The 15288-nt window shown below is 43.8% G+C and overlaps 2 protein-coding genes across 4 annotated transcripts in view; one reads left to right on the top strand and one right to left on the bottom strand.

Moving 5' to 3' along the window:
- The window catches only part of LOC139061293 (calcium-activated chloride channel regulator 1-like), a 209387-nt gene that overhangs the window by 157713 nt on the left and 36386 nt on the right, over window positions 1-15288 (top strand). For all 3 annotated transcript variants that reach the window (XM_070541062.1, XM_070541061.1, XM_070541063.1), the window contains 3 exons: window positions 3268-3538; window positions 5585-5758; window positions 8715-8990. In XM_070541062.1, the coding sequence (XP_070397163.1) occupies window positions 3268-3538; window positions 5585-5758; window positions 8715-8990 (721 nt within the window). The remainder of the gene's footprint in view (window positions 1-3267; window positions 3539-5584; window positions 5759-8714; window positions 8991-15288) is intronic.
- LOC139046977 (piggyBac transposable element-derived protein 4-like) lies at window positions 10077-10941 on the bottom strand. Its single transcript, XM_070520897.1, has one exon. The coding sequence runs from the start codon at window positions 10939-10941 to the stop codon at window positions 10207-10209; it is 735 nt and encodes a 244-aa protein (XP_070376998.1). The 3' UTR covers window positions 10077-10206.

Here is a 15288-nt window from a genome sequence, read left to right as displayed (position 1 = left end):
GTGCCTACCGATTGGCTTCAAGCGAATATGTGTCAGCGCTAAGAGACGCCAGAAACAATTTTTTATGTCACACGCTGCCTTCCATGTTAACAAATGATACCAAGAAATTCTGGTGCGTTATTAATGAAAAAGATGACGACACGATAACTCTTATAGATAACTCTGGGAATACCATACCCTGTGACCATATCGCATCCGTCCTCAATCAAACATTTATCCAAAACTTTTCTGTAACCTGTAATGTTTCCCCACCCACTGCACCTTGTTATGATCACCAGGCTATGTTTCCAATTACAATTGAACCCTGTGGCATCGAAACCGTGATTAAATCGTTGCGTCTCTCCTCTGCTCCTGGTCATGACCCAATTTCCGTGAAATTTTTGCACAGCACTGTTGTTTATTCATCGATTTTACTAGCAAAACTTTTTCAACAGTCGCTTGACACAGGATACCTGCCCATTGATTGGAAAGTCGGTAAGGTGATTCCACTTTATAAATCAGGTGACAAGCATTCTCCTCTCAATTATCGGCCTATTTCTCTAACCAGCATCCCATGCAAAATATTAGAACATATCCTATATTCACAGCTTGCTAACTTTCTAGAGTCAAATTCATTTTTTTCAAGTTCACAGCATGGCTTTCGGAAAACATATTCTTGTGAAACGCAGCTGGCTTCCTTCGTACATAAGCTACACCTAATTCTTGATACTCGTTCAATGGCGGATTGCATTTTCCTAGACTACTCCAAAGCTTTCGATAAAGTGTCTCACAAACTGCTACTTCACAAACTACAGCTCATGAACATTGACCCCAAACTTCTTGCTTGGATTGAGTGTTTCCTTAAAAACCGCTCACAATACGTGTCAGCTAATAATCTTAACTCTCACTCAAACCCTGTCCATTCCGGCGTCCCACAAGGCTCCGTTCTCGGGCCTCTTCTTTTTCTAATCTACATCAACGACTTGCCTTCTACTGTTTCCTCTCATATCCATTTATTTGCGGATGACTGTGTAATCTTCAGAGGAATAACAAGCAGTGACGATGTAACCGCTCTTCAGACTGACCTGAACGCTATTTCATTGTGGTGTAAAACATGGCTAATGGAACTTAACATCACAAAATGTAAATCACTTCGTGTATCAAGAACTTGCAACAGTATCCCCACTTATTCCTTAGATCATGTCCCCTTAGAATCGGTAGGCTCATACAAGCACCTTGGTGTACACATCACTTCCACTCTCACTTGCTCTGCACATATCACATATATAATTAACATTGCTAATCGTATGCTTGGTTACATCCGCCGCAACTTTTCTAAAGCTCCCTCATCCCTCAAACTGCTGTTGTACAAAACGTTAATACGTCCGAAACTAGAGTACGCCGCATCCATCTGGGACCCTCATCATGAAAACCTAATAAATTCACTAGAAATGGTCCAAAATAAATCGGTTCGCTCCATTCTTTCCAACTATAGCAGGACCACTAGGATATCTTCAATGAAATCAAGCCTTAATCTACCATCCCTAGCCTCACGTCGCAAAGCGTTTCGTATCTGTCTGTTCCATAAGAAGTTTCATCATCCACACCTGCGTAGCGAATTAATCCCTCCCCCACGTCACCTATCATCTCGATTAGATCATGCCTACAAGGTCGGTGTCCATTTTGTAGAACTAACGCTTTATTGCAGTCATTTATACCTCGTACAGCAGCAGAGTGGAATCACCTTCCCGCACTGACAGCCACCATCAAAGATTACCAGCTTTTCAAGAACACCTTAGCTAACATTGTATGAGTAGACACACTCGTTAACTTTTATTGCAGTACTCCTCTTCCTTGTATCACATTTCCTATTTTTTCTTGTTTTGTATGCCTGTAACCACTCCCCTCTCCAATGCCAATGGCCCTGAGGGTACACGAAATAAATAAATAAATAAACGACAGCCGGTGAGGACACTATGACCAGGGATGAGCAGATATGCAAAAAGACGATTAAAAGTAGGGTAATCACAAATGCAACACCAAACAATCAAGCTACCTTACGTATGTAGAAATTTCACTTAGGATTGAGAGAGGGCTACGCGTCTCCTTGTTTTACGGGAGCGATTAGAAAGGAGTATCGGGCAGCGTAGGGTATGATATCTTTATTCGGTCTTTTCTAAGTATTTGTAAACTGAAATATGTTGAGCGTAAGAGACTTGAACCATATTGAATAACTGTTATCCAACGTGTAAACGAGAACGTTACACAATGTAACAGACGACAAATATTTTTACGAACAACAACATGCAACACAAATGTTTAGGTCTGCAAATTTTGGCTTTCGTGCCCACTTTGAAATTTGGTGGTACAATTACCATAGCTTGAATTAACAAATTACAATTTCCTGTACATCAGGCTTTCTCAGCTACACTTTCAGCTGCAGTTGTGAGCTTGGCTAAGCAGTGTTACGGTTTGCGACGACATTATTTGCGAATATTTTCCCTATAATAAAGAAACTTCGACGAAAGAACATTTTGTTTCATTCCTATCTTTTTTTAATGTTCCCAGTGGTTTATATATAGTTACTTTACTGAATCAATCTCTTCAGTAGTACTTATTCCTGCTGCGATAATGACCCCAACTATGTTTCTGTGTAGAATCTTATATTTCACGGTTTTCTGTCATGCTTTATATAGGTCCGTTTTACAGGGATTTAATATCTGTGACGCGCAATTGTCGAGTTGTCTTTCAATTTCCTTTTTCGGTTGCTCTAGAAAAACCTGGGTCTTTATTTGCACACTAGACTGGCGCCTTCCTTAATGATCGACATTTTTTTTTAGTTTCCTTCAATAGATTGCAATAAATTAGGTTGCGTGAATGTTTAATTGTTCACTTTATTCACGTTTACCGTTTCTGTAGCAGTAATGGTTGGGGTAAATAGCTCTGCTTATGTGAGATATATTCACCCTTATCTAATGCTCGACATTTTTGCGATGCATAATTGTTTACTCAATGTAGTGGTTCTAAGTTCCCTGACAATTGCATGTAGTCATACATTACCTCTACATTGACTGATGCACGTTTCTATGTACCTGACTACTGCATATATTACAGACAAAAGAAAGGACTTACTATATAGTCTGTGATGATTCAGTTCGCAAAGAGCGCTTGGCAGCGATTTTTTCTTGTACGTCTTCGATGAACTGACTGATAAATTGACTGATTGATCAAATTATTGGTTGAATGATTGATTGGTTGAGTTATTGATTAATCGGTGTACTTTTCTAGCCGGGTACATGGACGCTTCAAATGGAGAGTTCAAGCAAGGGACGAGTCGTTGTCAACATCCATGTCGTGTCCCAAATCAAGGATCTGGAAAATACGCCGATAGTGGCTTTGTGCCAAATGTCGCAGACAGTGGTCAGCCAACCAGAGGATGCCGCTATATTTGTTGATGTGATGAAAGGCAGCAACGTTGTCCTGGAGGCAAACGTAACCGCTGTGGTCCATCATTCACAAGAGCTTAGTTGCCCTGTCCGTCTGCATGACGACGGCGAGGGTAAGGACAACTTGGTATTGTGTTCTTCCATTTATGCATGGGAGAGAGCGTTATACACTTTAAAGAATGCTATAGTATTATACGTGTGGTTCAGTTAACACGTATTAGAAAAATAATGCTGATAAAACGCAAGCAGCACTGTTATCACGAAAGGACGAAACATGTGCACTTAACCTTTCTGGCACGTGCAGGGACTTTAGTGCCGGAAATTTCTCATTTCCGGCACTAATGTGCACAAGTACACGAGAACTTTAATTGAGCTAAACCATATGATCAAGCCTTTTCAAGTAGTGCGATATCGTGCGTATAAACAATGTCGCGCAGACCACGCGCGCTCGCTTAGTGTATTGCTATGAGCTTCTGCGCCCGATGTCGCAGGTACAATACCCGCCATGGTGGCCACATGGTATTTGTGTTCTCAAACAAAGGTGCAGGTTGCAGAACCGCGGGTGGTAAGAATAATTTGCCCGATAAGGTTTGCCGCATACCGTATTCTGATCGTTGTTGAAAATAGACTGCAACATTTTTGTGTTAGTTTTAAGGCGAAAGCCTCAAATTTTTACGTTTCATCCTTGTGTTGCGCTGTTATTAAGGAATTCATGAGCATGCACAATAGAAGACCGATAGCCCCGGTTTCACATCCAAATTATATGTGCCCACTCACAAAGACACACTCACACAACTGTTGCAAGCGTGCAGAGCATGAAGCATTATGAACACGACGACGCTAGAGAGGGATGAGGGCTAACTTCCAACTAATGTTTATTGTAAAATGACGCAACTTGTACACTTTATCCGAAAAATTAGACAGCAAAAAGACCAGGTGGAAAATGGTGCTTGATGCAACCAAACAAATAAGAAGTTACAGGATGAAAACACAGATCGAAATCCCAAGTGCAAGCAAAAACAGACCATTATAATTGCCAATCGTGTCTGCCAGCTGTATCAAGAAACATTCCTTTTTTTTTCTTTCATCAGAGAGATTGACAGCTTGGCTATCGAAGCATGCTCTTCCAGTTCCATGCCATTGAAAAACAATGCTTGTTTTTTCGAAGGAAGTCGCTTACGCAGTTGGTGACCACAATTCTTCTTTGGAACGCGTGCGCCGGCACCGAGTAGAAAAGGATGATCGGAGAGGGTGGTGTACGGTGAGATCAGTCGCATCTGGCTGGCATTGAAAAAAATACAAGAGGCAATAGCCGAGGAGGCTGCATGTGGCTCCTATATTTGTACGTAAGGCGACTCCCGCCACATTTACTGGAGCTGGCGCTTCAGAGCCAGCGCAAAGCTGGCCTGCCTCAAAGCCAGTCTGCAACGGCGGCGAGCCTACCATATGGGCGAGGCGGTAAATTTTTATTTCTTCCTTCCAACGCTATTAATACATTACATATTCCTATCTAAAATTAAAGCACTCATAGCTATCTGGATAGTGCAAGCAGTCCAATTTAGGTCTAATTGACACCAGGGGACGTATTCTGAAACAATCCCCTTTTTCGACAGTGTCACTGTCAGGCGCGCTGATTGGCGCGTTTAGCAAAACGGGATGACGTAATGCTCAACCAGCCAATCAGCTCACGCTTTTTTGCAAAAGCAGCCAATCAGCGAACTCCAATGGTGAAGGCATAGCCAAAGCGACAGTGTCGCCGAAAGTGACTGGTTCAGAATATGACTGAAGTCATCGACCAGCCAGTGACTGACTGAAAGCAGTAGCTTTTCGACCAAAGTGATTATTTCCGGTGATATAATACGCTGCGGGTAGCTTTGCAACGAACTTGATCTTGCGACTTCTGGGACTTACCAGTGGTACTAAACCCTTCTACGTTTTTTTTCGAGCATGCGTAATCATTGCAAACTATTATATATATAGAAAGCAATATTTTGCTACTGCTGATTCATTTGCAAGGCCACAAAGCTAGTGGAAGCCTGGAAAAACATTGCTCTGACATTACTTTACCTCATATCGAGAACATTTCAATAACATATAATTGATTCAATGCTATGCCTAACTGATAATGTATTCACGGGCTATTGACATTACTTTTACAGATCCTGATATCTGGGCACAAGATGGTACGTACAGCGGCTTCTTCACCCAATTCACCGGCCAAGGGAGGTACTCTGTTCATGCATACATTTACGGTGACAACAAGACTCGACATGCATACCGTAGGCCCGGATTCCCCCCTGACGCAATTGCTTTGCCTCCGGAAGACAGCCCAGGTGGGTTGATAAAAAAGTCAAATTATGGGGTTTTACGTGCAAAACAACTTTCTGGTTATGAGGCACGCCTTAGTGGAGGACTCCAGAAAGTTCGACCGGGGCTTCATTAACGTGCACCTAAATCTATGTACACGGGTGTTTTCACGTTTCGCCCCCACCGAAACGCGGCAGCCGTGTGTTAGCTGACCAACCCTGCATTTCGGTCTATTGCGTATTCTCTCGCATTGCATTTATTTCGCTAAAACTGGTAAAAGGGACATCGATACAATAGGATAAGTGTAAGTGGTGTTCTTTCTGAGAATCCTATTTAAAACATTGAACCTGATCTAAGGAACTTGCTACAGTTGGCGCCCGCTAGAAAAATTCTTCAAGATCGAAACTCAGACGAGCAGCAGAAGAAAATGAGGCAGTGAACCAGCCGTGTTCATACAGAGTGGGAAACATAGCGCAAAAAAAATGACACAGGGACAAGCAGGAACACAGGACGAGCGCTAACTTTCAGCAATTGATTTATTGCAGCTGGTGAGTATATATACACGCATTGGGACGCCACTGCAATAGACACACTAAAGGGAAGGAGGAAAACAGTCATGTGACCACTATGCCCAAAAATTCAAGCTCTTTCCTTGATAAAAGTATAGACGGCGTGCTAACGCACTAGTCACCTGCTCTGGCTATCTCAGCTGCTTCCATAATTTCCCTCGTAATCTTATTCCTGTGGCGATAGACAACAACAGTTTGTTTTAAGAGCGGAAAGCATGGTGCCTTCGCATTACATTTTCAACTATGGGCATCCAGATGCCCATCTATTGCGATGATCTCCACTTTGTTACGATGCTGAGCCAGACGCACGTTTAAACATCTGCCCGTCTGGCCCACGTAGTGCTTCCCAAATGAAAGTGGGATCTTATACACAACATGGCGAGTGCATGTAACAAAAGCATCTTTGTAATGTGTATAGGATCCCACTTTCATGTGGGAAGTACTACGTGGGCCAGACGGGCAGATGTTTAAACGTGCGTCTGGCTGAGCATAGTAACAAAGTGGAGAGCATCGCAATAGATGGGCATCTGGATGCCCATTGTAGAAAATGTGACGCGAAGGCACCATGCTTTTCGCTCCTAAAACAAACTGTTGTTGTCTATCGCCACAGGAATAACATTACGAGGGAAATTGTGGAAGCAGCTGAGATAGCCAGAGCAGGTGACAAGTGCGTTAGCACGCCGTCCATACATTTATCAAGAAAAGAGCTTGAATTTTTGGTCATAGTAGTCACATGACTGTTTTCCTCCTTCCCTTTAGTGTGTCTATTGCAGTGGCGTCCCAATGAGTATATATATACTCACCAGCTGCAATAAATCACTTGTTGAAAGTTAGCGCTCGTCCTGTGTTCCTGCTTGTCCCTGTGTCATTTTTTGCGCTATGTTTCGCAGTCTGTATGTATCTCACCAACACGCCCAAACTTCTTACGTGCTACAGCCGTGTTCATTTCATGGCCGATGCTGCTCAAAACTATGACAGCTGATTAGCAACTTGGCCACTTTTCTATTGTAGTAAGGCATTGTTATTGCGGAGGTTTGAGAAAAAAAGCTTTACAGCATTATGTCGCAACTCGTACATAGCCATAGGGGGCGTGGTATAAGGTGCTGCAATAGAGGTCAATTCGCGAAGCCTTGCGTGGGTTTAAAAATCTAGAGTTCTTTTTTGAATTTTAGAAATGTTTTCCGTAGAAATCAGAAGATTAACTCTGCGCTTTTAGTAGACGTCAAAGATAATATTTGTACTAGTATTGGTTGTTAGGAATTGCGTATTAAAAAGCGCAGTATAATTCTAAAGCTATGCATTGCACTTAGCGTAGCTTGATTTCCCCAAACCGGTATAGAGCAGAGTCTAATTGTCATCAAGAGAAAAAAAAATCGAGCTGGGCAGGAAATGTAATGCGCCGATGAGATAACCGTTGAGCCATTAGGGTTGCAGAATGTGTTGCAAGAGAAAGGAAACGCAGTCGGGGACGGCAGAAGGCTAGCTGGAATGACGAAATTAGGAAGTTCGCGTGCGCTACTTGGAATCGGTTTGCGCAGTACAGGGTAATTGGAGATCGCAGCGAGAGGCCGTCGTCCTGCAGTGGACACGAAACAGGCTGATGATGATGATAATTTCTCCGGAAGAATGTAGACAATATTCACCATATTAGGTCCATTATTCTTTCTGTTATTGAACCGTTCGACGTGCAATGCAAAAGTGCATGCATGGGACCGTGATTTGCACGTCATTTGGGCCACACGTTTCCCTCCACCAATGAGCTCGACCTGGACGCTGATATACACAGTGCAACTGTTTTACGCACATTGATAAGTTGACCATGTTGTGTTTGCTTTAAAACATGCGCGAAATTCTTTAATACCAGTGAAATGTTTGAACTTTTCTTAGCAGTCTTCAAAGTGGTGGTGAGTGTCAAAACATTTGCGCATAAGCGGCCAGACAATGACCGCTGACAGTTTCTAAACATTGACGCCTGAGGGCATGGTGGAGACTATCATGTATGACAGACACTGCACAACTCATTCCTACATGCTGGAATGCTCAAAAATAAGCTTCTATATTTACTTGAAATCTACACCATATCTAGCAATAATATGCACAGGTACCTTAACTCTCAGAATGGATTTTGATTATTTTTCATCTTCTCAACACAAAGCTTGCAATAATGTAGAGAAAACGTTCGAAAACAAGCAAGGTATTCCAAGTAGGAACACTTCCCGCAGGACACGTATACCTGTACATAGCTCCGTCATTTATCGCATTCATTGTCTGCAGGTACTGTACGTTTGTTTAGTGTCGCGTACGAGTTGGCCCCAATTGCAAACTTAAATGTTCTCTTCTGTGAAACCATCAGCCTAGATTGCCGTACCTAAACATTGTCGCGGTAGTAATACTTTTGCTATATGCTTTGCAGCACCACCGAACCATACACGGCAAACGGAAATTAAACGAGCGCCAGACGACTACACGTTCGTGGATACCCTCCTGGGAGAACAGGAGCCCACAGCTCCATTTCAAAGATTCACAGTGGGCGCTTACTTCAAGCTCACCAGCAACCTGCAGCAGAAGGACGTTCCTCCTGGTATAATCTGGGACCTTAGAGCTGTGAGTGGGTACGTGGAGATCGACAGGACGCCTGTCGTCTGTCTTACGTGGACATGGCCTGGCGCGCATATGACACACGGAAAAGGTGCGTATCGTCTGAAGCACACATGTGGAAGTTTAGAATAAGTATCATCAGAACACTCAACAGGCGCATTACGCCTCACAATAGGAGTGAGCCAAAGCTTTTTGCTGGGCGTGATTAGAGCGTGGAACAGTTCATTCTAACAAATCATGATCATCATCGGCCTGGTTACGCCCACTGCAGGGCAAATACATTTCCCATACTTCACCAACTACCCTGATCATGTGCTAATTGTGGCCATGTTGTCCCTGCATACTTCTTAATCTCATCCGCCCACCTAGCTTTCTGCTACCCCCTTGCTTCGCCTCCCTTCCCTTACAGTCAAGTCGGTAACCCTTAATGAACATCGGCTATCTTCCCCCCTTAACACATGTCCTGCCCATGCCTATTCCTTTTTCTTGACTTGAACAAAGATGTGATTAACTTGCGTATGTTCCCTCATCCAATTTGCTCTTTTTTATCCCTTAACATTACACTCATTATTTTTCTTTTCATAGCTCGTTGCGTCGTCCTCATGTTAAGTAGAACCCTTTTCGTAGGCCTCCAGGTTTGTGGCCTACGGGGCCTCACCTACGGGGCCTGGAGGCCTCCAGGGCCTCCAGGCCCCGTAGGTGAGTACTGGTAAGCCACAGTTGTTATACACTTTTCTCTTGAGGGATAATAGCCAACTACTGTTCATTATCTGAGGATGCCTGACAAACGCACACCAGCCCATTCTTTTTCTTCGAACTATTTCAGTCTCATAATCCGTATCCGGGGTCGCTACCTGCCCTAAGTAGATGTATTCCCTTACCAATTCCAGTGCCTCGCTACCTATCGTAGACTGCTGTTCTCTTCGGAGACTGTTAAACATTAGTTTTCTGCAGATAAATTTTTAGGCCCACCCTTCTGCTTTGCCTCTCCAATTCAGTGAACATGCATTTCAAGATGTCCCCTGAGTTACTAAGCAAGGCAATATAATCAGCGAATCGCAAGTTACTAAGGTATCCCTTTGTGAGTTCATATATGGTTTTCTAGCAAAAAAGGGAAATGCTTTGCTTTTTTGAGCTCCTGAAGGCTTCAAAAATGATACTAAACAAATTTGAGGATTATAACATGCTTAGTTTATTAGAAAAAAGTGGGACGTATATGTCCCATTGGCACATTCCGTGGATTTCGGAAGTGGGACAACACTGTCCCGTTGTCTCATGAAGGCACCCTGCTGAGATCGCTTTTGTGCCTATTTAGTGTGAAAGGCACCAAAACAAGTGGCACACAGGGGCACCTTGCACACCCCACACATGAACTTTGTGCGGACCTCATTTCCTGTGGTGGAGCACCACCTGCACCTTCGCCTTGTGGGCACTTTTTGTGGATTGTGGCCGCTCCCTGTGAATCGAATTTCCTCCGAGACTCCAACCATCTTTTGGCCGTTCATTCGGCCCTCCTTGTTCTTCCGGAATGGTCCAGTGCTAGTGTAGTGCCTGAACGTTTGTCCATTTATGAGTTGCCGTCCTAGAACAAGCCGGAACCACAAGTATGTTATGTCATTGTTGGCGCAGTATTGAATGAATGCATTGACGACAGAAGCATCGAAGAGAAAATAAAATATTCTATACCAGGACTTCTTGGAACGCCTATCAGAAGTGTAGGCATTTCGCTTTTGATCAAATTTGTCTACGGCCCCCATCGACATGTTGTAGTCTGCCAGTGCTTTTGGGCAGATCACAGCCACCGAAGAGCCATTGGCAAGCTTCCGTGACACTTCGACAGTTTCCGTCGGATCATGGAAATTCGACAAGAGGTGAACATCTTTAGTGTCACGCCACTGATAGGCTGTGACCTGACCTTGGGAGCGCCACAGGTATTCTCCCTTCTTTAGCTTGTTGTTTCGCTTCAGTTCTTCGGGCAAATCCTTTCTGTTGGTGCGAACCGTTCCTGCAGCTAGGATGCTCCTCTCAGCGAGAGTTTCCATTAGGCGAGTGCAGGTAAAATAGTTATCAAAGAATAGCCGCGTTCCAGGCTGCACGTTCTTTGACAGAGAAAGAACGACATGCTCGCCAAGGCTTTGATTGGCCGGTCTTTGTGCGTTCTTCCCTTCATACACCTGAAATTGCAGCAAATAGCCCGTCTTTGAGTCGGCCCTGCACCAGACTTTATACCCTCTTTTTATGGGCTTCATTGGAAGGTACTGTTTCATACTAGATCTTCCTTTGAAAGCAACCATGCTCTCATCAATTGCCTGGTGAGATGACGGCGAATACTCTTCCTGAAATTTCTTGTTCAGTTTATCAATAAGGGGACGCAGTTTAGCAAGCCTGTCATAACCATCTTCTCCTCTTTTCTTTTCTTTGCTTGGGTCCTTTACACGAAGGGAATTCATGATATACTGGAAGCGCTTGAAAGACATCACTTTGGCGATTTCTTCGCAGTTGAAAAGAGAATCACGGCTCCAGTAGTGATAAAAGTGATGTCGTGGTGACACGCTCATCAGAAGCAGCAATCCAAAATAAGCGCGCAGCTCATTACTTGTGAGCACCGCCCACTTCTTAGGGTATTTTAGTGCCCCGGCACGGTTTGTGCGCTCTACAATCATTTCCAACACTTCATCGTCGAAGTACAGATCAAAACAGTCGGCTGCCCGCACCACTGGCTTTGTTGAGAACTGAGGGTCCCATGATTTTGGAATCCCAACGCGGATCGGCGGTTCATTTGTACTCCACTTGTCACCAACTTCCTCTCCTAGCACGTCGTCTACTTCGTGATACGGCTCGACTGTTTCCCGCTTGCTTTTTTTCCTGTTCTTTGAAATTGTTGGTCGCCGTTTCTTGCGTTTGCTTGTTGATGGACCTGCGTCGTTGTCATCTTCGTCGGGACTCGAGTCTGGTGGTGCAAGCTCCGGAACGAACTCATCCTCACTACTCAGTGCCTCGTCCTCACTTGTTTCGGACTCATCTGGCACGCTGAAAAAGAGTTCCAGTGCCTCTTCGCGTGTGAGTGAGTCCACTGCAAATTCATAAAATCAGAAATAATAAGAATGTATCACATGTGTAGTTCGCGTCAATTAGGCCTAGCAAAATAAGGGCACGCTTTTAGAGTATCCTGGCTTTGACATCACTATCGCGCGGCCCATAGCTCCGATTTTCAAATTTCTCACATCAATGCATGCAATAAGCATTGCTTTGAATGGGCAGAAAAGGAAAATCTTACCATTCATGCCAAACTCTCGTTGATCGAGTCCTACGGGAGCGAAAATTCCGAGTGCAACATTGTAAACAACACAATTTTCATTTCTATGAACCTGAAGCGCCACCTACGGAAGCTCTTCAAAACATTAGCAGAAAACATCTTCAGACACCCATAAGAGATGGCAGCACATTACGGTTACACTGCGTTTGACTGGCATCGGCTGCTAATGCATTTTTGTCAAAGTGAAAAGCGGGACCTATCTGTCCCGTTATCCCACAAAGGGGTATTCTCCATTCACCCTCATACCCAATTCTTCCCAATCTAGGTCTCTGAATACCTCCATGCTGTGAATAGCATTGGAGAGATCGTGTCTGCCTGTCTGACGCCTTTCTTTATTGGGATTTTGTTGCGTTCTTTATGGAAGACTACGGCAGCTGTGGAGCCGCTATATAAATATTTCAGTATTTTTACATACGGCTCGTCTACACCGTGATTCCATAATGCATTCATGACTGCGGAGGTGTCGACCGAATCAAATGCTTTCTTGTAATCAATGAAAGCTATATATAAAGGTTGGTTATATTCCGCACATTTCTCTATCACCTGTTTGATACTGTCAATATGGTCTATTGTTGCATATCTTTTACGAAATCCTGTCTAGTCCTTTTTTGACAGAAGTCTACGGTGTTCCTGGTCCTATTTTCGATTGCCTTAGTAAATACTTTGCATGCAACGGACATCAAGTTGATCGGTCTATTCTTTTTCAAGTCTTTGGCGATCCCTTTCTTATGGCTTAGGATTATGTTGGCCTTCTTCCAAGATTCTGGTCCGCTCGAGGTCATGAGTTATTGCGTATACAGGGTGGTCACTTCTTCTAGGACAATCTGCCCACGATTCTTCAACAAATCTGCTGTTACATGACCTTCCCCACCTGCCTTCTCTCCTTGCATGCCTCCCAAGGTTTCCTTACTTCTTCCGGCGTTACTTGTGGGATGTCTAATTCCTCTACATTATTCTCTCTTCCATTATCGTCGTGGGTGCCTCTGGTACTGTATAAGTCTCTATAGAACTCCTCAGCCACTTGAGCTATTTCATCTATATTACTAATGATATTGCCGGCTTTGTCTCTTACCGCATACATCTTATTCTTGCCTATTCCTAGAGTCTTCCTAGAGTATTCCTAGAGTCTTCAACGAAGTTGCACACTCATTAATGATGCCCATAACATTGTCATTCGTTGGACCAACACTAAGGTCCTCTTCTTGAGTTAAAGCCAAATATCTGTTCTGTAGATTGATCCGGAATTCCTCTGTTTTCCCTCTTACCACTAACTCATTGATCGGTTTCTTATGTACCAGTTTCTGCTGTTCCCTCCTCAAGTCTAGGCAAAGTGGAGTTCTTACCATTCTGTGGTCACTGCAGCGCACCTTGCCTAACACGTCCACATCTTTTATGATGCCAGGGTTAGCGAAGGGTATGTGGTTTATTTCATTTCTAGTCTCGCCATTTGGGCTCCTCCACGTCCACTTTCGGCTATCCCGCTCGCGGAAGCAGGTATTCATTATCCTTATGTTATTCCATTCTGCAAACTATACTAATAACTTTTCCCTTGCTATTCCTCCAACCTATGCCAATTTCCACCACTGACTTGTCTCCAGCCTCTTTCTTGCCTACCCTGGCATTGAAGACGCCCTTCAGTAAAATGAAATTTGTTTTGACTTTATCCAACGCCGGTTCCATGTCTTCATAGAAGCTTTCGACTTCCTGGACATCATGACTGGATGTAGGGGCGTAGGCCTGGACGACCTTCAATTTCTACCTTTTTATCAGTTTCACAAGAAGACCTGCCACCCTCGCATTAATGTTATAGGATTCCTGTATGTTACCAGATATGTAATTATTATTCAGGAATCCGACTCATAGTTCTGGTCTCTCCGCTAAGCCCCGGATGCACAGGACGTGCCCGCTTTTTAGCACTGTATATGCTTCTTTTATTCTCCTAACCCCACTGAGCCCTATTATATCCCATTTACTGCCCGATAATTCCTCAAGTAGCGCTGCTACAATCGCCTCTTTAGATAAAGTTGTAACGTTAAACGTTGTCAGCTCCAGATTCCAATGGCGCCCTGTCAAGACCCAGAGATTCTTAGCACCTTCTGGCGCGTCACATGTCTGACTGCCACTGTGGTCAGTTGCTTCGCAGTTGCAGGAGACTGGGGGCCGGGGTTTGGTTTTCGTATTCATATGGGAGGTTGTGGACAAGTACTGCACCAGGGTGGCGAATCCTGCTCCGGTGAGGGAGTGCATTTCCGATTCTGGTTCCGGGATCACGCCGCACTCCAGGCCTGTTTATGCAATTTAATCAGTACGCGGATTTTGTTTTATCCGGTGGAAAATTGCGCGGCATCGGGATTCGAACCACTATTCAATTGCATGCGAGGCGGATGCTCTACCTCTGCGCCACCGCTGCATTCTTCTAACAAATAGTGCAAGATGACAGGTTGCTGTCTAGAATGCCGAAGTATTTCAGTTGCTAACGAGTCACGTGTGTTATTCTATTTCTCAGTACTATTTGTTATGATTGGTCGAATGTTGGAGCACAGCGAATGTTAAAGACTATAGGAAACGCCGGGAAACATTACTTTCATATGCGGCATCGGCAACGTGCTAATGCTAAGGTTTCTTTTATTTATTTGCCAATGGCAACGTGCCACTGGCAAATAAAACGTTAAAATAATGAGACGCGCACGCATAAATTGAGTGCTTTCTTTTATTTTTTCACTACAGTGACTAGTATGCGGCTGTAGCCATCATATGTCTATTTTCTGTACATATGTACTCTCCAGCTTACGTGGTTTGTGCACTAGTTAGCAGAGTACCCTGACAAGAGAGAGAGAGAGAAACTTTTTATTAGAAAAACAGAGAATTCTGGTGGTGCGCATACAACCGCTGGCATGCTATTCTGTATAGGGATGGGGAATGAGATTAAGAGATTCGAGAGGAGAGAGGGAGAAAAAGAGAATAAAAATAGTTATGGAATGTCTAAATGGACTTGACACTAATATTTACAGGTGGCATGGCGGGTAAATTTAGGCGTTTGTATATGAAATGTTCAATCTTCAAAGCTTTGCTA

The sequence above is a fragment of the Dermacentor albipictus genome, chromosome 6 (genome assembly GCF_038994185.2).
Source record: "Dermacentor albipictus isolate Rhodes 1998 colony chromosome 6, USDA_Dalb.pri_finalv2, whole genome shotgun sequence".
NCBI lineage: Eukaryota > Metazoa > Arthropoda > Arachnida > Ixodida > Ixodidae > Dermacentor > Dermacentor albipictus.
Note: the sequence above shows the minus strand (reverse complement) of the source record. Positions and strands in the feature narration are given on the sequence as shown.